Raw genomic sequence first — 23,187 nt, 5'->3', positions numbered from 1 at the left:
AGAATGAAAGAGCAAGAGAGGGAATTTTCTGTGTTGTGCCTCAGGAGAATTTTCAAGCAATTTGCCAGCTTTGGTTTCTCATTATCTACTGCTAACATACAACACAAAAAAAGACATGTATGAAAAACAAGGAAAAATATCTAAACAAAAGGAAAAAGAGATTGCTAAATGATGAAAAGTATCAGTGACTAAAAAATACTGATTCAGTCCGATCATCTTCCTCTGCAGGCCAGTAGAAGACTACTTCATTATTTCCTTCACGCTGCCTGTTTGCTCTGAGAGGAATACAGTCCCTGCACCTCACATACACAAAGCTACAGCTTTCTGGGAAAAAAGGTCTTGCTGACCTGTGAGGACAGGAAAGGAGAGGATGGAAAGGGAAGGGGAAATAATAAAAACTGCCCAGGGAAAAAGCTAAGCAAAGCAGTGTGGCAAGTTTCCAAAGGTGTTAGTTTTGGTTTTTTATTCTGCTTTGGCTTTAGTTTTTTTTTATTTTAACCTTCTAGTAGCAGATTCACAGATCAGTTGGTCTTTAATATTTCTCCTACTCCCCAGAAAAGCAATACAGAAGTATCTCCTATTAACAGGATACTTATCTTTTGTGGTTCTCCATATCTCAGTTCATTTCATTCACGATGCAATTACCTTGCATGGAGTTACTGCACTTTTTTAAAAACTTAAGGGAAAACTTCTAACTCTTGGACTGTGAATGGCTCATAGGGACTACTTTCACAACTTTTTCTTTAGCTTCTTGACTCTTTCATCTCATTTCATCACCAATGGACAGAAAGACTCTTCCACAAGACACATCAAAGTAGCTAAATTGGGCTTCTGCTCAGCATTACAGCTGAAGGTGATCCCCTCTCTCTATCCACTCCACAGACAGCCCAAGTAAGTTAGCCTCAGAACAGTAATGATGGCTTTAAAGAATATCCCTGGCCCCTTAAAAATACTAAATTGACCTTTGTACCGATGTCTCACAGGAACTGCAGTTTAATCTTTGTTTTGAGGCCTCATTTTAAATGCCAGTTAGTCCCCTGGGCCTATGTGCTCATCACCACTCAGCATGTCAGATAATAAAACATGATCCTCAGCAGACTTAGATACAAGACTTCCATGCTTTGGAAATTAAAAAGTATCCCAAGCATCCATGTAACTCAGAGAATGCCAAAACAGATGGGTGCCGACAAGCCCCTACGCCCCATGCTCACACACAGGGGCAGTGAGTTAAGGGGTTAAGGACTTTGATAACAATACAAGCCTAAGGAGCCTGTGCTCTGCCTCCTTGCTGGCATTCATTCTATCTTCATACTATAACGGCTGCCCAGTCAACAATGCTGAAAAATACAACAAAAGAAAAAAAAGAGGTGAAGTGTGTTCTAAAACCAGATCAGATTGCTGATCCAGTCTCCAGCATAGCTACAGAAACAGTTGTCAGCCCAAGTGATAAGGCAGGGCTGTGAAGTGTGGGAGCAAGTATGCAGGACAAGGGGGCAGAGGGACTCTCTAAACACGTACTGGTGCCAGAGGTCCCACACTGTGAAACTATACCCAGTGATACTGCGTTGCTGCATCAGCACAGCACTGTGCTTTAGATAACAGATTCAGTAGAGGGGATGTGGTAAACTTAACAGGGCACTAAGCACGTCTGGGCCAGAGCTGGCTTTCTGCTCAGCCTGTTTAGAGTAGGAGTGGAAGGCACATGAATCTATGTGCCCCTGCCCACATGGATGTAATCTAATGTGTGTTAGTGGCCATACTTCACATACTGCAATGTCTTACGATGACAGGTTCCTCTCTGCGTATAAGCTGCGGCAGTAGCAGTGGATTTTTCTCCTGTGCTTCCATCCAAGAATTTAAAACATTTTCTTTAATCCTAGTGAATGAATTTTTGCTTCCAATCGCCTCATTTTCCAGATTGAGAATTCCAAAATCAGGCAATAAAAGCCTGCAGTGCAGCCAGGAACATCACCTTAATCTCCTGACTTGCTAACTACGGCCTGCTGTTACATGCAGGAGGAAATACTGGGTGCATGGATAGCCATCACCTTGCAGCAGCTGGCTGAGAAGCTGGAAGAGCTTACTGCCTCTTGCTCCTGCCTCCCTCCCAGAGGGAATTACCTATCACCACACAGCGTCTAAGCTCATGCCAGTTGCTGCCAAGGAGGACAGCAGGGTTAGTTTAAATGTTTTAATGGCTGATCTGAGCTATCCCAGATGCTTTGTCTTCAGGTGATACAGAAAGTGCTTGAGCGCTGCTCCCTAGTCTGAGCACCCTGGCAGTAATAAGCAGGGTGAAATGGGGGAGATGGGACGGCAGAGGGCTGGCCTGCTCCTTTCAGGAACAGATATGAGCTGATGTATCTCAGCTTAAATGCTCCAGCCTTGCTTGAAGAGCCTAAGTGTGAAAACATTAGTACATTGTGCAAACCGTGATCAGAGAGAACGACCACTCTGTCCCACAAGTGACTCCTTTTGCTGCACTCTTGGTTTCTGTCGGGAAGCCTTGGAGTCCCAGCACGACATGACACAAACTACCATTCAATTGCTCCAAACCCTGTACTCTCAGTATTTCTGCACCAGCTATCAAACAGGTTTCTGTAGTTTTCATTTCCACATATAAATTGTCTCCTCAGTACCCTCTGCTGCCCGTTCAATGCCACGTCAGTCTCCAAATAACATTAACAGCAGAAGTTTAGGGTAGTGGCATATTTTTCCATCCCACTTCATTTAACTGAGCAAAGGGTCCAGCTGCCCCGAGTGCCTGTACAACTGACAGAGGGAGCAGGCACCTCTGAAATGCAGTAGAGCTCTTCTGAGATCTGCAGTGCCTTTGGGAATTGCCCGTCTCTCCCCACTGACAATATATCTCAATCTATCTCAATACATATCTATCGATCAAAAAAGGTCTCTGTTATGTGCCTAAAGATAGACAGTACGGATTTGGACTCAGATGGCCTACCAGTTCAGTCTCAAATGAATAAAAGGTGAGTTCAAATGAATGCTCTGCCCAGAAAGAACCCATTTCTTGGGATTTTTGAATTCTAGATCTAGAAACTGAATACATTTGGCAAACAATGCTTGAGGAACCAAGCAGGCTAGGTGGAACCATTGTGGAATCACCAAATGCTGATAGATCATCTACAGATGCCCCTATCCCACCTAATAAATCTGCCTGCTCCAGCCACAATTACAGTAAGCTCCCTGAGATGTTTGGAAGCCAGAATAAGGACATATATAAGCCTGGAGAAATCAGAAAACAGGAAAACAAGGCTCATGAATCAATCTAAAAAGGCCTAGCAATGTCAATAGAATATAGCCAGTGCTTCTCACCGTGATACTGAGGTTACAGCCAGAGTTTTGCTCTAAGGACATGTTAGAGGCTGCTCCAGAATGGACAGCACATCATTTGAGGCTATGGAATCAAAAGTAGTTGGATACCATGCTAGCCACATCACTCCTTTGTATGGTAACGGCTATGCAAAGCATTATGCAAATATATCCATGGAGCAGCTAGTTCTGGACAGACCTTTGTCCTTTTTAACCAATCCTTTGAATCTCATAGGAGGCATAGGCTCACTTGCAGTGAGAGCCTGCTTTCTTTTGCTCAGAGTTTATGTCTACCATCCTTTAGCTAGCCAACTGCATGTTTTCATTTAACGACCTGAACAACAGAACAATAACAAAGTAATAACTTCAGTAAACAACATCCCGCCCCACTTTCTTCCCATGCTCAGTCTCTCCCCAGCTACCATAACTTCTTTTGATCACTGCCTTAACTCTGCATCTGAATTTCAGAAACACAGCTGCCATGCAGTCAGTCTCATAACAAAATGGGACTAGGTCCCAGCCACCTGGTAGGGACATCAGCCTTTGTATTGTCTGAAATAATATCTTCTAAAGATAAAAAAAGATCCCAGATTGAATAAAGCACACCCTAGAATCCAACCTGATCTCTAAAGGAGTTCCTTATTTTTAATAATGTACAGGAAAAACACAGTGCTCTGAAAGAAGAAATCATTATCTGCACACCCACTGAAACACACAGACAATTCAATTTAATCTTTGAGATGAACTAATCTTACAGCCCATTTATACCCCTATCCCTCTCCAGGTGTCCACAAATTTCCACCTCTTGTCCTTGCACAGACATAGGTCAGCAATCAGTTAAGAGATTTTTGAGGTACCCATTTAATGAGAACAGCAAACGCAATTTGGCCAAGGGTCTCTGTCAGACTTCTTTGCAATGTGAATGCCTAAGATCTAAGTAAGGTTCACTGTCAAGTTCTGTCACGTACCTTCTGCACCAATAGACACAAGTTTCACTCCTTTGCTGGCGATATAATCCAGAGCTTTGTTGACATTAGCAATTTTATGGAAGCGCATCTTCCCTCTGTCTGGTTTCGGTAGTCTTTCCCCTGCAGAATAACAAATTTAACGTGTTTATTGTTACACACACCCAAGTGTTTAGTATTCAAGAGTGAATGTGCCTTGAACACTGTCTAAAAGTTAGAAGCTATTTTAACAGGTTTTTTTCTGAAAGAATGTCAAATGTTTTTGAACAAAACCCTGAAGAGAAAATTAAAATGTTAAAACATCCGACTTACATCTTTCTGATATAGCAGTAAAACCAGAGTAAAATTTTTATGTTTGCCCTAAACATCTGGAAGACACGTGAGTGTTTCCTGCTACTTGACTTCTGGTTCGTTGCTACTGTCTGCATTGGAGTAGCGGAATATCAAGGAGTTCGTTGCTACTGTCTGCATTGGAGTAGCGGAATATCAAGGAGGCAGCATGTTCTCAGCGCTCATCACCCTCACCTGCCAGGCTGTAAAGAGAGGCTGGACTCTCTCCAGCACATTAGCCATAGCATCCTTCCACATCCGACCAAGAGCAATGGCTTTTAACAACCTCATCCCGTACAGCAGAGCCGCTCATTTCACACAGGCTGATGTGTTTGAATGGACTTATCTTTTCAAATGATCATGAAGAATAATTTCTGAAAATATGACTCTCCATTTCATGCAGAGTGATCATTTGAAGACGTTCTTTCCCCACTGAAATCTCCAGCAAAAATGTAAACTGTCTCTTTTCCATAAACACATCTTAAAAATCTTCTTGCCCTCTTTCACCTTTATGGTGTGTCTGTAACTCTGTAGCTACTCCCTTCCCATCCCCTTCCCATTCAAGGGAATTCTGTCTGTACCTTGGGGACTGCCCCTCTGAATGATACATAAAATGGGTGGCATAGTGAGTTTACATCAGTTAGTCAAAAGGAGTTCTTGGATGTTCCACTCTTCTGAAAAACAAGACCTTTTACTTGTGACTCAATACTGATCTAGTTTTACTTTAGGCACTCACTTTTGAAAGCATTGGTACATCCAATGAAGTCAATAAAAGTAAAGCAAAACTTTTATACTACAAGTGGAATGAAATTAATTCGTAACCTAATTGTAAAGGCTTTTTAAGTGTTAAGGGCTAAGACCAGGTCCCCAGTGTTTGTGGTTTGTCCAACCACACAGTGATGTCAGTGATACCCTGATACACTGTGATATCCTGGAACGCAAGCACACACCAGAAAATTTTGGAAATAAGGAAAAAGAAGAGCTTCCCCTCCCCCCCCTTTTGTTTTACAGCGTGTTTCGTCTCTCACTTTTCAGCCTACTCAGAGTTTGTGTTCACTGTTTTGAACTGTTAACATTTTTTGTTCTTTTAAGACTGTTTCAGTTAGCATGCTGTAAATACAGAGCAAACTTTATTTTAACCAACCTGAGATAACTTCCAAGAGGAGCATCAGTTTGAGGCCATTTCTGAAGTCCTCCTCAATATTCTCAATCTGCGTGCCTGCTTTCCTGAGGTGGGAATTGCACCAGGCTGTAAACGTCTGTAATAGTAATTAAGAAAAATACTTATCAACAAGGCATGTTCCTAAACAACTGCTAAGCCATCTGAGTAAAGACTGCATCCGAGATTTTCACTACTGCCTTAGAAATTTGGGTGTCTAACTCCCATTCATTTTACACACATTGCTGAGTTCAAAATTCTTATCTCAGATGTTAATGAAGATGCAAAGAAATGCTTGATTAGAAGCAATATTGTGCTGGATTCTGCTCTTAAATGCATCCCAAAAAAAAGATCTACATACAAAGGCAAAATTTGTCTAATAGTTATCACTACACTTCACATTTTATGAGCACATAGTTCTATGTTGGGACTTATTCGTTAAACATTCTTCCTGAAAAGAAAGACTGATATGGTATAAAGGAAGCTATGTGACAGTAAAAAGTAGGCAACAGCATGCACCAAAGGAAATACTTTTGCTACCTGAATTCATGCCATGATAAACAGTTCGCATACAGATTATGCATGCCAGGGACAAGGAACGTGTATTTCTCACAGGCATGAAGTTGTGAGAATGCGCTTCAGGATGAAGTAACTGAAGAGAGACTTTACACAGCAAGGATACCAGCAAAATTGCATCTGCTCCTACTTGTAGCTACAGTGAGAAGCAGAATGCCTTTTGAAAGCATGGACAATTAGAATAGATTTTGAAAGTTTACAATAATTCAAGTGATGAAGTTTCACAAGCAGACCCTACATATATGGTCTGCCTTACCAAGGGTTTCATTTTTAAACTGTATTATATAATTTTCAGAAAACTATCACAACTTCATGAAACACACAAATGCAGACACCTAAGTTTGCAGGGCAAGAATGGTCACAAAAGCAACCATGCTAGTATTTCTCTGTCCATGGAGAATAACCAAGGAATAACCAAGTCTGCTTTTAATTGCACAGACAAAAAGAAGAACCAACTCCCTTGATCTACAGAGGTCATATACACATTACCTTTTGTATGAATGAAATCAAATCATTGGCTACTATAAAATTCAATAGTTAAAATTAGTCTGTTTTCAAATATCCATTACTTCTCAGCCTTCTGACAAATTCTCCTTGCTTTTCAGTGTCCATTAAGACATATAAAGGAAGTTTGTATTTACTAGGTATTTCACAAAGTATTTAACTGTAGGTATATAATAAGGCCATACATTTTGGTAAGTTAGACTTCAGCTACTTAAAACTGTCAGATATTTGGAATTCCCCTTCTTCTGCTATTTCAAATTACCATAGTTAAAAAAAAAATTTAATGTAAATAGTTTAAAAAATACAATATATCCTAAACCTCCATTGTCAATATGAAATTTCCTTTGGCCTTCTTTTTTCTTGACTGTTTTTTTAGACTATTTAATTTCTGCTCTCTCAGAAACAGAATAAGAAAGGCGACTAGACGAAGGCAAAAACTTCCCCTGGACGTGAATCTTGTAAATTCTGGACAGATTTCATACTCTTAGGAGACACGGATTCAATTTTCAAAAATGGTCTATTCTTAAAAATGCAACTTCCTGTTGAAGAATAACACTTTGATTGTTACTGGTTTTGACTCAGTTTTTGTGAGGAATTTCTGTGCAGCTTGCTGGGCTCTTTCCTCACAGCTCCCACAGTGAAAAGGAGCGGTTTGCTAAACTTTAATTTTACCAACTTCTCCTTTCCGACTGAAACGAAAAAAAAAAAAAGAAGAGCTATGGATATGGAGGAGCTGTGCAGTGAACTCCCTAATTCTAGACACCCAGAGAAAGGAGGAGAGAGAAGACAGGATTGGAAGTGGTTCTGGTAGGGGTCCTGGTGACCTGCAGAGGATGAGTCACAGTTAAAGGCCTACGAAAGTCATTCTGAGTGCAGACGGAGGTAAGTACAGCTGCAGCTGAACCATCTCTGCAAATACATCTATTTTAATAAAGGGATGCTAGTTTGAAAGCAGTGTTAAGGAAGGTAAAGCTTTCCTCATTCTAAGGTAACCAGGTTTACTGAGCTCATGGGAGACTTGAAATCAGAGTGTGTCAAGATCTCAACATCTGGTATCTCGACAGATACTAGGCACCTCTACCCTCAGGGCTCGACACGGTGGCATCTTAGGATGGTATTTGGTTTGGATCATTATAGGGTTAGGATCTAGTTTAGAAGACTAATCTGTCTGCCTCAAGCAGTATCTTGTTCTGGTGATACGTATCTAAAAAGGCTTAACACCACATTAAGTCATTTGCAAATACTAAAAATTATAACAAGCATCCTTGGAAGGAACAATATGACAGTAATATGGAAAAAAAAGCTAAAAGCACTCAAGGGTAAATGCACCTGAACCTTGCGTGGCAATTTGGCAATAAATACTAGAAAGCTGAACCATTAAATGAATTAGCCTTTCATGAATTAAGCTTAAGTGATGGACATGTGCTTATCTGCAGATGCTATTGCAGTTTGTAGAACTGTTCCAAGCACACCATGCTAAACTCAAAAAGGAATTTGGAGAAAAACCTCAGCTATTTCCATCTCCTCTTTTACACATTTCTGGTGAACATTCTGACCTTGTACCACTCAAGTAAAGGAGTTTTCCCCATTTTTCATTTAATTAAGAGTTTCACGGCAATAACCCCACCAGTCGAGCAGTCTTAAAATACAAATCTGATTCCTACTGTGAAGAAAGCTACTTCTCACTTAAGTTTCTTAAGAAATGGAACCTGACACTTCTTAGCTCATATATGTATATATATATTTATAAAAGCTGACGCAAAACAAAACGTAAGTTTTCTCCTAAGATCCCAGAGTTTTCAAATAATTCAAATAGTTTATCTTGAAAACAGACTTTTTTATGACACTGAATTTGCTGAGAGACAAACAGAGGCGTGGTAGATCACTGAATCTCGGCAGAAAAATTAAAACCATGCACTGGATGTTCCAGCTCTCAGTGATGTCCTCTAATCACTAGATAACACCTCTTCCAATCTGCACACCTTCACATCATCTCTTCTCAATATTGTCAATTTTATGAAGACACTAAGCAGCCAAAGTTGCTACGATATAAACCAGGAAAAGATGCTACTACTATGGAGTCAAGCTGTTTTCAGTAAACAGTTTGATGACAGTCACTTGTTTTATGGGCTGTCTTTTTACACCTGTAGGTTATTTAAGATGCTTTCCACTAGTATTGGAGCTTGTCATTAACATTGTAGCATTATGAAGGATAAACTTGGAATTATCTGTGAAGCCTCCATTCATGACAAACTAAGTTCTGCAGAAGCACTCTACTGCGCATGGATTATTTATTTAGACTATCTGTATCTAGATAGTTTACATTATCTTCTATATCTAGAAATAAAAGATTTAGTTCTTTTATCTAACTACAGTTTCTCATAGCTGTCTGTTTCACCAGTTCAGCAGGTCATGAAATGGTGCCATCCCCCTAGGACAGTTGCCTTTTGCCTCTGCACAAGTGTCGCTGCAGTACATTAGAGCAGACTCTCATAGCTTGGTGCCCTCCAAACTGGCTTATTTTCCTAGGACTAAACACGGTTATAGGAATGCTGCTTAAGGAAGTGTTTACTATATTTCAGTGATGCAATCCATAAGCGACTGTATTAAAGCTACTGCAAAACTTCACTTGCAAATTTTAACAGTTTCCACAATCCACATTTTATTTAACCCCCGTCCTTCTATTCTTACTGTGCTACCACTTGTTCTCCCTGCTTTGGCTTTAACTAACAGTTCTATTCATAGTTATTAAGAAACAATTCAAAGCACGTTTAAGTTCTGGAGATCAAGATACAGCCAGCATATAGTACCCTGCAAATTTGTAATCCACTGGGATTTAAAAGCTATTAAATGACTTAGATAAAGCAAATTCCTTCTTCTGCTGAGCTGTACAGCACATTTCAAGGTATCAGATTGCCCAGAGAAAAAAGGCAGGACCGAAGGCACCAAGCTGAATACCGTGAGGGATACAAATAAGTGCCTAGAAAGTTAGACATTTCTTTTTAGCATTTATTTACCATAGGTGGCTCTACAAATGCAAAAAAAAAAAAAAAGTCTCCTTTCCAAAGATATTATTAGAAAAGAAACTTTGCTGACATTCTTAGATGAGAGACCACAGCAGAGGGGATGCAGGCAGGAAGCCAAACAATTTGCAGTCCCACGGGTGAATGTTCTCTTAATGCACTATTAATTGTCTAGCGCTGTCACAGGTCTATTTTGGAAAAGCTAACTCTAGAAAAGGGAGTGTAGTTTATGTTCTGTGCCCACTTAGCCTTACTGTGAAAACTGCTAATAGCATATTCTCCATAGTTTAGATTCATTTATCTGTGATAGCAAAGTGATACCTGAGGGAAAAAAAAAACCAAAAACAACTTACCTGATGATTTACACAGGCCACTTCATTTTACAAGACCTTGACAAGTACAATTGTAAACAAGGGGCAGAAAAAGAAGATATCCCTAATTAACTATCAACTGCAGCTAATGCCAAAAAATGATAGTCTATGCTCACTCTGTAATGCAAATATTTTTACACACGCACAGTGAAGGACATGGTGCGATGGAGAAAGTGATGTCTCTCAGAGCCAAATTGTCCTACACTCCTGAGAAAGCCCACACGTGCTTTTTGTGTGGGTAAAATGGTAACTTACTTTTGATAGTGCTTCAAAGCCAGAAAGATGCTATAATAACAAGTTTCATATGTGAATGGGATAATAGGGATAAAGATAATTTAGAAAGCAGCAGTTACCACCCTCTCCAATACCGTTACCCTCCGGTGGGCAACCAGCCAACTTACTGCACCTGCTGAAGATACAGGGTGAATTTCTAGTTTGGCACTGACAGTGAGTCCAAAACATACATCACCAAAACAGCAGCATATCTTGCATGGGGGCGTGTACAGGGGGTAGAATCATAGAATAGAATCATAGAAGGGTTAGAGTAGGACGAGATCTTAAAGATCATCTGGTTCCAACTCCCCTGCCATGAGCAGGGACATCTCCCACCAGACCAGGTTGCTCAGAGCTCCATCCAACCTGGCCTTGGACACTGCCAGGGAGGGGGCAGCCACAGCTTCTCTGGGCAATCAGTGCCAGGGCCTTACCACCCTCACGGTGAAGAATTTCTTCCTAATATCTGATCTAAATCTGCCCTCTTTTAGTTTACAGCCATTCCCCCTTGTCCTATCACTACACACCCTTGTGAAAAGTCCCTCTCCATCCTTCCTGTAGGTCCTCTTCAGGTACTGGAAGGCTGCTATATAAGGTCACTCCATAAGTTCAGGAAGATTTATTCACTTGCACTCAGAACTGAAATTGAGAAGTGGATTGAGGCAATGAAGGATTGGAGACCTGTGTCCTATTTAGTACCCATATCTCCTAACAAAGGTTAACACTGTCTTTCACTCTCTCCAACTCAAATCAATTTCTGTCTGCTGTAATATTTATAAGTTTCAAAAACTAATATTGATTTTAAAAGGCATGTGTCTGCTTGTCTGTCCCCCCACCACAGACTCTGCTGGCCCATGAGTCATTTGGGTTTTGCGTTTCTAGACTTTCTATAACATTTACAGAATAAAATATAGACAAAATCCAATTTTAACCTGTGAAAGTTATGAAAAATATTGCATTAATAGGAAACTTAATAATTCCTAGGTCTGTTAAGTAAAGCAGAAGCACAACTCATTTTAAGCCGACTTTAAATTCTAATACCCAGAGCGGGAGAACACACACAAAGAAAATTAACTTCAAATATAAACACACTTGTTTATCTACATATGTGTTATCCCTAATCATCTCAGTGTGATAGAGTTATTTCTTAAAACTCTGCTTTAAAGCCTTTATTCTAAAATATTTTTCCTCTGCTTGTGATAGCTGGGGGTCTTCAATACTTCTAGGCTAAATGGGATGTAGTGATTCACTCTGTAGTTATACAGAACATTACTGGGCTCTGAGCACATGGCAAGGGTGTTACAGAAAAAGCTCTGCCAGAACATTCCCACTAGGCCAGATTGAGGTTTCCCCTTGAAGGACTGCCCATCTGTCTGTTATCCATGTTTTAAAATATAAGTTGTGAACCTGCAACATGATCTCCTAGCTCCTGTGTCCACACAGTGTTCTAATGACTGCAGGATCAGGGCTTTTCTCTGGGCTTGGGATACAGTCTGCGTTGTCCCTCGTTCTCTTAGCTATTTAATGCTGCTCCCAAAAGAAGCAGCATGAAGATGCAAAACAGCAGAAAATTGCACAGCTTTTATAAACTAACTTGATGTGAACCAATGACTATGCATGACATCTTTTAGATGTTCCTAGAACATCTAGATCAGCTGTACTTCTAGTATGCATGAGGATATTTTTATGAATTGAAAATAAATAAAATCTTATGTCTTACTTGTTGGTTTGAACTATTACTGTCCCCCTTGCTCTTATCTCCACTTGCAGTGGGAGCCTAAATGCACTGGCAGATGTTAGTGAAATGACTAGAGTAACTGTAAGAGGAGAGGTGGTTCACCAGTACGAGTCGACCACACTCGAACACTTGTTAGGCAAAGTGGGATTTTAACACTGAACACACCAGAGCACAGCAACTACTCAAAGGAAGCACAGCAAAAGCACAGTAAAGGATGCCATGAACGCGACAGTAGGGGAAATGTTCAGTGTGTCCCAAAAGGTCATTAAAAGGAAAGCCTTAAATCATAGGCAGTATGTCAAAGCCAAATTCCTGGGAACAACAGAAATAGCACACAATCAAAAGGAAGTTAGTAGAAGCTCCATCACAAGGTCCCCAGATCCAAACTGGGGAAAGCCTTGCCTGCTCCAGCACATCCATCCGTATAGCTGAACAGATGGTGCCAGAGATGATGTGCTAGCATACTGTGCACTCCGCTCTAGTAACTCGGGGAACTTCAGCCCAGTTCCTCAATTTTATCATTCACAGGAGACATCGTCAAAGGGATGCATTCATCACACAGGACACCGCATGTGTCTTGCTAGCATTCTGCATTTTTCTTGCATGGAAGAGCCCAGGGAGACCTCAGTCTCTACAGAGCAGGTGGCCTAATCCCATGAGAGTCTAGAGTTTCCTGTAAAACATGCAGCCCCCTCCCAGTGCTGAATGATTGCACATCTGTTTTACAGTGGCCACTATTAACAAAAAAACTGGAGGACGTAAATGTCCCTTCAGGAATAATCTGGCAAGGCTGAACCCCAAGAAACGTCAAGAAGATTGTTGAGCCTTTTGTTACAAAGTGAGTGACACCGGTTCTTCCTTTCTGAGGAGAAAACAGAGAAAGGTTATGTTGTCCCATTGGTCTGAAAATGGAAGGAAACTCAGGAGGCAGCAAGATGTATGGGAAATTCAGTATGGAGCACTGCATGCACTGTCCTCACCTCAGCCTGGTTTTCATAATGGAAGAACAGGAAGGAAAGGAAGGAAGATAAGAGGTTTCAGAAGGTCTTTGGAAGGGCTAAAACAGTTAAAATATTGCGAGTTTTTTTATGAACAGGCGGATAGTATCTTTATTGGATCACCCGAGATAGTTTTTTTTTTTTTAGAAAGAGAAGTTTTTAAGGCACATAAGCCCATCTTTACATGCAAGACAGAAACATCAGTCTTAAGCATGAAAATTTAGGTAAATCTTCAGACAGCTCAGGACTTTGATGGACCATCGGTATAATGCTACAACAGCTTTATTCCCTGAAGAAAGCTCCTTCCTTTTTCATTACTGTTGATGACACCCATTTATGAAAGTTATACAGCAGCAGGCGTCTGTATGATCCAAGTGTGTGACTTCTCAAAATACATGCAGTGACATCGGGTTGTCGGCTTGTGTATTTATATCAGTTTAAAATAATCCTGCCTATTTAAAATGTATTTTCAGTCAGAAACGTTGATATTTTAGAAACAGGAACACATGCAATGTTTAAAATCCCATTTGAAACTAAAAAGTGTTCAGGATCTGTAGGACAATTCTGGCCTAAATCTGCTTTTCATTTTTGGAATTGCAAGAATCACTCAAGTAAGAGAACCCTGCTCCGAAAAATAACACAGAAATAAAAGAGGCAAGAATCCAATGAAAATCTTCAGTAAAGGCATGGGTATGGTTTTACCTGGCGTTATAAAAAGTGCAAGAAATCTTTACCCATTCTTACCTTTACAATATAAGTACAATCTACTCAATTTGTTAAGGTGAAGGAATCAGAAAGACAAAGGAACTGTGAGGAAGAAAAACCCCACTGTCTACTTCTGGTATGTTTTTTTAATTGTGTATCTTTTTTAATGCTTCCTGTCGCTAAGCAGACCAGAGCAACTACATGTGGGAAATTTAATAATAAAGGGAGAAACACACTCTAACAGGTGATAAAAGGTTTGGTATATTGTATTTATGCAGAAGTGGGAAACTTCGCTAGACAATTAGCATCAACTGTTGCAGAATCCAATCTTATATTTAAAAAAATCAAACTTCCAAGGACAAGCAACCAAAAACTTACGTTTCTAAGCCTGCGTTTAGGTACATGCATGTCCTCCCTTCATGGTTTTACTTATCATCTAAACTCTAGCCATTCATCCCAGTTCCACTAGCTAAGCTAGAGTGTTTTAAAGGTCCCCCAGCCAGGACTCTATAGAAACAGATCTCTTATGTCACATACCTCAGCTGGTTACAACAGCAGAGTTATTTATCCAAGAGGGAAACTAAACTCAAATCCATGTGAGGGAAAAAAAGCAGTGTTTAGCAAGTCAGACACTTTATTCCTACTAATGGTGAGTAATGGCTCACTATTAAGCAGAAGGGCTTATTAACTATAATTCTGTAGGAATCTGCCCCGAACCATTTCCTATACTACACTGTACTTACTCATTTAGATGACAGAATAGAGTGTATGCTTATAACATTTTAATATGACGGCAAAATGATGGGTCTGTGAGCGTGTCTCATGACAGGGCTACAATTCAAACTAATCTTGACAAATCAGCGAAATAACTTGAAGAAAGCTGGATGCTCCTCCAGTAACAAAAACTGCAAAAACACAGGATGAAGAACTACTGGCAAGACAGCAGCACTAAAGAAGAGGATCTGGGAACAACAGCGGATCATAACCTCACCTGATTCAAAAATGTCATGCTGTTATAAAAGGCAAATACAATATTGGAATATCTAAGCAGAAGAATGGTGTATCAACATCTGAAGTATCTCTGCCAATCTTCTCAGTGCTGGAAAGGGATTAGCTGTAATATTGTCCCCTCTTCTGGACACAAAATTCAGGAAGAATATGGACCAGTTGGAGAGAAGGCATGAAAGAGCCATCAAAAGAACAAAATTCTAGAAATCTTCATTGGTGACAAATATAGAACCATTCGGCTAGTTTAATCATGAGAAGTTTGAAAAGAGAGTAATACTTGTCTCAACCATTTAAGAAGCCACATCAGAGAAAAGAATAAATCAGTTCTCTGTACTCACTGAATACAGAGCTTAAGACAGATAGTCATGAGCTTAAACAAAAACGAGGAAGATTTAGATTAATTTTTAACCCTAGAAGCAGTGAAGCACTGGAAGAGATTGGCAGGGTAAATGTGGAATGCTTCTTGGACATCATCAAGAGCAAGTTGGATAAATGGGCTGAGAACAGCATGAACATATTTGCTTCTGCCCAAAAGCAGGGGAATAGACGAAATGCTTTCCCAGATTCTCCCAGTCATATTTTCTATGATGTTCATGGAAGATTCCCATCCTAACCGACACCTGCACTGCAGCCTTGAAAAGGGAGAATAGGCAAGGAGACTTTTTTTCCTTCCAGATTCTCTGGCTGAGAAGCCCTAAAACTTAAGTATATATATTATTCAAAGACTGCAAAATAAGAAGTCATTCAGTAGAAAACAGCTTCCTTTTAGGAATCCAAGCACTTGGCATGCAACAGATATAGCTGTAAATTTTTGTTTCTGTCAGGGTGTTCTTTCTGCGGTGATCCCCATTTCCCAGACCTACTTTCATATGACTCCTTAATTTCCCTTACCAAAAAGAAATATAATATTGAAGGAGATTTGTAAGGAATATTGGAGAAAAAGAAAGTAGAACAGTGAAGACAGAGAAAAATAAAGAAACAAAGCTGAGGAAATGTAGCAGGATAGAGGGAAAGAAGATTCAAAGTCAACAGGCAGAAAAGCATTCACAGGAAGTTAAACATAAACCAAATTAAAATGAAAGTGGATTCAATGATCTGTTTGTTCTATGGGTACATACATTTCCCAAGGTCTATATTATGATCCTGGAGAAGAAATCCTGATACTTGTGTTTTCTCCCCAACTTTGCGACAGCCTTTAAGTCACTGAAGACAGGAATTTTAAAAATGTTTTTATTGTCCTAAATGCTGAGCATTGTATGACCCATGATTCCTCATGGGGGACTATAAGCTTTTTAACAACAAAGGGAGCAGATGTTAGCCATAGCTGAATACTTTTCAGTGTCCCACTTCTCCGTTCAAGGATAATGAGGATAATAAACCCTCCATATCCCACAGCACCATCGTTGCTTTTGAGGTGCTCGAACACTACCCTGAAAAAAATCCCAATAAAAAAATAGCAGCAAGAAAGATTAGAAAGTTGACAAAACTATAAATATCTTGTAAATAAAGAAGCGTAAAATTAATCAAAATGAGAACCTACTGTGAACAGATGGAAAACAACACATAACAATTACCAACAACTTCAGCATCTGTTCTCAGTCATCCAAAGTTAATTCTACATTTTAAAAAATCAAAGCTATCTGTTTAGCATAAAGCAGCTACCTACTACTGTAAATTGAGTTTCATGGTAGTTATCCTTCCTTCCTTAAACCCTTAGTGAATTATGAAATGTGCCAGCCACTTAGATAGGGAGAAAGAAGTCGCTCAGGGAACTGTTAAGAATAGCACTGACTGTGAATAACCCCACAGATGCAATCTGAGAAAACGTTTTCACACACAGAAATTGTTTTAGCTTTCACCTCTCGGATGAAAAGTCACTGTCCCAGCCTGTCACTAATAAGGTCAGTTTTGGGCACCTCCAATGCAGCTACCATTTCTGGTGGTTTAAATGATGGGGACACCTGTCCCCCTGTGAGCTAAACTGGGAGTACAACTCACCTCATCGACATTACCAAACAGCCTGCATGTGTTACCAGCCTTGTCACTTATTCACCTGGCCTGGGTTCAAAACACTGACCTAAAAGTGAAAGGTTCCCCCCAGCCACGCACTCCCAACCAATAAATTCAAAGTCTGTCTTCAGTACAAGGGTATCTTTCATCACGAGTTGGGGTGTAGGAGCTATTACAGTATTCCACTCGGAAGACTTTGCAATACTGAGACTTTTAATTAATATTGTCACCACCTTGCTAAGCAGTGACAAAGGTCAGGATTTTGCAAGTCAGCTTGCTTTTGGATGTGAATAACTATTTTTGCAGTATAATTTGTTCATTCACATTATATACATGAATCCTTGAAAAATGATGGTCACAAACAGCATCCAGGCAACGCTCTTTGAGAACTCCTTGTCCAAACGGCAATGTCCGGTTGTCCTACAGCAGCCCTGTATCTTCTAGCTAGATGGAGTAATGGGGAGCAATCCCTTGCTGTTTGCAATGATCTTACCACTCCATCTTTCCTCCTACTTCAATAACAATATGCATGACATCATTTATACACCACCTTTCTGATTACTCTCCTTGCCTTTTATGTAAAACAACCGCTATGTTAATACCTTGTCATAACAGAATTAATACCTCTGAATTTTTTGGATTACATATTATTCAATGCATTAAAATGCTGAAGGTACAAGATTAGCACTACAGAATGGTAAATAAATGGTATAATCTGTGAAGCAAACAAAATTCTCAAATTACTAACAGACATTTGAGTTATAATAGCCCTCATATTAAAATGCTTTCTCTAATGAGAGTGAAAAGAGAGACAGTGAGGAAAGACTCAACATTTGAGTCCTAACTCTTCCACAGCTTTTTGTACAACTTCTTTGAAGCAGTCAAACCTCTTTACATGTCTGTCCAAAATCTTTACTCCACAGTAGAGGTGAAACGTAATTAGGCCCCACAGACTGAGAGTTCTAAATGCAGAATTAGGAGGGCTGTGTTCATCTCTAAAAATGAGAGATAGTGCAGTATTTCACACTCATGTACGTTTTGCAAATATAAAATGCTGTAGCAAATGAAAGAACTTTTACTTCACAAGCCCCAAAAAATACATATTGGTGAAAGAAGTCTCTGTGAATCCAGCATATTCAGAACACAGTGCTTAAATGGAAGCAAAACTTTAAAAATAAAACAAAACAAAACATAAAAGGGACTAATGGAACAACACAAATGCAAGGTTTTGAATAATCTATTTTTGGTCAATGGCTTTTGTTTCTTTTATTTTCAGATGTTGATTTTGTATTTCCCTCGAAGGAAAAGTTTATGGACATGTTAGCTCTTTCAATAGGTCACATTGTTTCTAGCAATTAATAATTTAACAATTAACAGAACAAGGTAGATTTCTTTTTTTTTCATGCAGCACTGCCAAATTTTGCCCTTCAAAATGTCTCACGCTGAAATCTGCAGAAACAGAGAAGCATCACCCACAAGGCCCTGTGCCTTTTTGACAGAGACGCAGTGCTCCCACACAGCATGACCGGGAGCGTACGGCGTCCAGCCTCAACCGCTGAGGACTGCCAACTATTTGCACACCACAACAGTATTTTCCTCTAATGGGGTAACCTAACTTCAGAGCATACGAACCAAATGTTCTCTGTTCCAATATACTGCACTTCGCAAAGCTTGCATTTACACTGCAAAAACAAGGAATTCCGACATCGGAACCTGAAGTAGTATGGCTATAGCAACCAATATTTTACACAGCATTCCTGATCACTTCACACCACAAAACTTTACAGCCCATACCTAGACATAAATCAGTTCACGCCCAGTTGTCAGAGCATTAAAATAGATTTGCCACTACACTGCACATAGTTGAGTGCAGCAACGAAATATTGTACACAATTTTATAAAAGCTTTAATGGACTCTTTCACCCATGCAATAACGACTGCATCTTTGCATTTATGTAGAAATATACATTTATATCTCAAAAAGTGCTGTCCAAAGGATACCTCTCCCCAGCCAGTCAGGTAGGACACTATGGACCTAAAGCAGAGAGCTTGCAGAGGATGAAGTGTATAGGTTCTGTTAGAAACTCCAGCGTACTGATGTACGCTCCCACACAGCTCTCTCTCTCATGCACCGGCGCTCTCTCTTGCTCTCTACAACTTTTTACATAGAGATCTTGGGTGAACAAAATCAAGACAACTCCTGATACTTTTGAAGGCATGCTCAATTAATGCAACAGTGAGCTATTTGCATTCCAGTGCTTTCTGGATCACTTTTGAGCAAAGTGACACTTGGGAGATCTCACTGTAAGCGCTACTTAGACAAAGAGCAATATTTAAGGTGCACTTTTTGGATCTAACTACTGAAAAACTAAGAAACACAAGGATATAAAAAGGTATTTAGTATGTCATGGGACCAAAATAGCCAATGAAAAGTTGAACTGTTATAGGGTGAAAAGAAATTCACTCATTTCTAGATGCCTAAGAAGGAGTTAATTCTGGAGCCCGACCTCCCATGCTCAGCATTTCTACTTCACAAGAGCATCAACAAACTAGCAGGCATCTTCAGAAAAGGATTGACAGTAAAAACAGCAACAGGCCTGGAGGGAACTCTTTCATCAATGATAAAAGGTTTGAGATCAGCCATTTCTCTGTTTTTTCTCTCCCTCTATATTCTTTTCCAACTGGCGACTTCTTTGCTATTACTGAACAAAAGCGTAATTTCTGTTACATTTACCCCTCCCTGTGGAAAGTCAAAAACAAATTCCAGGTAAATCAAAAAGGGTCTCAAATACTGTGGTGGACCTGCAAGGGACAAATCTGTAGGTGTGCTTTAAAGGTGAAGTCTATGCCCTTTATACTGCCTGAGGCTTTCTCTCCACAATGAACATGCGTTATCTCTACCCTATCAGTGCCAAATGAACCTTCTTATATTGAGATTGTATCTTCTATTCTCCTTTCCAGTCTTGGGTTGTTCTCCCACCAGCTGTGCCCCACAGTGCTCCTCCTGGTTTCCCAAGAGCTCCTGAACAGATAGTGCTGGCTAACGATTTTGTTTCAGCAGATACATATTTAAATGATCGAACACCATTTAGGATGAGATGAAAGAAAAATTCACACATTATAGTATGGAAGGAACTGAAGGTATGCCTTCTGGAAATAGAAGGATTAATTATAGTAGGCTAATCCAGGATTTAGTTGACTGGATTTCCAAATGTCTTTCCCTTGCTTTCTCTGTTGATTTTCTTCACCATACTATCTCTACCCACTAATTATATAACACATTGCCAGGTAAGTAAGGAAATCCATCATAAATTGGTCAATACAGTCAATGAGTGGGACAAAAGTATGCTCCCATCCAATTTATCAACATTCTTTAAAACACTTCCATAAACAGAAAAGCATGTTTTCTGACTGATAAAGCTAAAACAGATTTTGAAAGTTTTTTCAATTCCACACACACATCTTTAAGTCCCTGACACCAACAAATGACAGGAAAAGTATGTCAATAGTCAGACCCCAAGATATTTCAACAGTAAATGTTGTCTTTGCACTCTGGTACATAGTACATTTGAACATCATCAAATCTAGTTTCACCTGTAAGCTAAAATGAGGTTTCAGTTGAGATTCTTATAGAGAAAGGAAAACCTCACGCATTAATTCCCAATTATGCATCAAAAAGCTCCTGTGTGGAATATATGCCAGGTTACTCAATGCCCTATTTCACCATACACAAGGCACGTAATCTGTCCATGTTAATTTCTTCACTATTGTTAACTGATGATTAAAAAAAAAAAATCAATTTTGATTTTATACTTCATTTAAGAATCTAAATTTGGTAACTTCTGCTGTTAAAGATACTACTAAAACATATTGGGTTGATTTTTTTTAAGCTCTAATGTTTTTTAGGAGGCATTAGCTACAAAGTAACATTTTCTAAAATATTTTAAATATCCCATAAGCCTGCACTTTCAGAAAAAATTCAGAGTTCCTAAATAACTTTTAGCGAGACTCAGTTTCCTAAATTACTGAGCTTCTCTTAGAAACAGAATAAAAAGCAAAACATTACTCAGGATCTTTGGATGGCTTGATTCTAGTTGAATATGAAATTTAACTAAGCAACCTGTTCTCAAGCACTTAGCTAAGAATAGATGGGTAAACAACAAACAATGACGGCTGTAACTGCTGAAAGCATAAACGTCTGTGTTTTAGACAGTACAGTGTTTGTGATAAGCAAATTGCTTTGTCAATTAAACACACAGTTCTTTGTTTATAGCAAATCTACTTTTAATAGGAGCCATGTTGGGACCCGGGCTTAGTCATGGAAATGCAGGCCATAGACAAAAGGAAAGCAAGCAAACTTCAGCCTCCTGTATGGTGTTTTGCTTGTCTTTTAATATTAATGCCAGATGGATGATAAAGAAACTCCTCTAGGTAAAATAATACCCCAGAGCTACACAATCATTTATGTATTTTTTATTTAATTTCTATTTAATGCACCTGAGTACCAATTTTCTTTATATTAAAGACTGCAATGTCTTAAGTCTTGCAGCAGTGAAAAGCTACACTGGTGCCAAGATTAAACATAAAACAGAGTTAAAAAAAAGTATCACTTAATGCTAGCCGGTTAAGCCTTTCTGTGAGTGCCAAAATAGCAGGCTGATTTTCAGAGGTGCAAAATAGACAGAAGTTCCTCCTGACGTCAGTGGAAATGCCTGGGTGTTCAACACCTATGAAAAATATGAGCGTTTCCTTAGACGCTTAAGGAATAATCACGGATGCTAAATTTAGACGAGGGTAGTCGCCTTCTGCAGACGCCTGCTATGGCAGCTGGGGTGAGCAAGGCTTTTCCAAGGGGCAGTTCAGAGTAGGATCCCTGTGGTCTAAATTAGGTTCTGCTAGTTCTCGAAGTAATGGTTGGCTGGACTGATTTTGCTTACAGGATTTTGAAGAAACTAAGAACAAGCATCAGATTTCAAGTTGAAGTGATTCTGACAGTTAAGAGCAGTGGGGAGGAAGTATTTGAAGTAAATGGAAAACCTCACTCATACCAAGTACAGTAAACACTTAGCACTTTCATCTGTAAAGCCAGCACATAGGTATTACAACCACTATTTTGAAGATGAAGACATGGGCAAAGGGATATGTCCTCAGAATTCAAAAGCAGGGAAAACTGGGACCAGACATAGGAGCAGCAGTGGCCATTCTTGCATCTAGGACATAAATTCAGGACTAATTTTCTCACCTGTGTGCACATGTGGAAATTTAAGATCCAAATACAGACACTAACTAAACATTAGCGAGAAAACTCTCAGCTTCTGCTTCCCTCTGGACAGGCCTTCTACAGAAGGAAGCTACCATTCCAAGTGGGACACTTTCGTAAAAGGAGAACATTGCATTTCAGAGACTTCTGTCTCTATCTCTGCAGATGCTCTGTTCCTGCAGAGCAGTAACACCTGCCCTGTAATCCTTCCACACCAGTAGTCTAAGGATTACTAGGACCATGCTATCTTGATCTGAGTTACTGGTACTGCCAGCAGGAAGAGCTACTACAGAAAATGTACCAAAACAGTCACAGAGGGTGATCATAACATTGTGTTGGCTGGTTAAATGATGTGGAAAGAGGTAACTTCTGTCTTTAAATACATGTCCAATTCTATCAGGTAGAAAAAGCATCATATAGCACCCGTATAGTTGTGATCAGCTTTACGCACCTAGTGTCTCAACATAAAGCATATTTAAAACAAATAAATCCAGTGATATTATAACAACAAATGTCACACACTCTTATCACAGTGTTTCATGAAATGATGTTCTTCAAACATTGGAGTCTTGAAAATCCCCCCAAACTACTAGGAATGAAATTTAATTTAGGAGGAAACGGAGCACTCAGTGCTCCTTCTGGTACCCTTCACATTCCCCTTCTGGTATCAGTTGAGAGTAAAGAATGGATAGCCATAAAAGACATATTCACTCAGTCGGCAACTTTTCACAGCTCACGGCAGAGGAATACCACTTCAGTTACACACTGTTTATCCCAACAACTGAGGCTCAGAAGAAATGCTTGGCAGTAAGGCCATCCAAAACAACTCAACTATGCCAACTGTGTAAGCATTTTTATATTTGTTTGCTTGCAAGGATACAAAATAACACTCAGCAGGGACATCTTTTGACTTGGGACAAAGCTAAACACTACAAAT

General features: G+C 39.6%; 1 protein-coding gene across 1 annotated transcript in view; it reads right to left on the bottom strand.

The window, feature by feature from the left end:
- The window catches only part of ACTN2 (actinin alpha 2), a 70,372-nt gene that overhangs the window by 39,235 nt on the left and 7,950 nt on the right, over nt 1-23,187 (bottom strand). Inside the window, exons 2-3 of the mRNA XM_009933291.2 lie at nt 5,770-5,884; nt 4,299-4,418 (exon numbers count right to left, since the gene is read on the bottom strand). Of these exons, the coding sequence (XP_009931593.1) occupies nt 4,299-4,418; nt 5,770-5,884 (235 nt within the window). The remainder of the gene's footprint in view (nt 1-4,298; nt 4,419-5,769; nt 5,885-23,187) is intronic.

This window comes from Opisthocomus hoazin, chromosome 2, assembly GCF_030867145.1.
Source record: "Opisthocomus hoazin isolate bOpiHoa1 chromosome 2, bOpiHoa1.hap1, whole genome shotgun sequence".
Taxonomy (NCBI): Eukaryota; Metazoa; Chordata; class Aves; order Opisthocomiformes; family Opisthocomidae; genus Opisthocomus; species Opisthocomus hoazin.
Note: the sequence above shows the minus strand (reverse complement) of the source record. Positions and strands in the feature narration are given on the sequence as shown.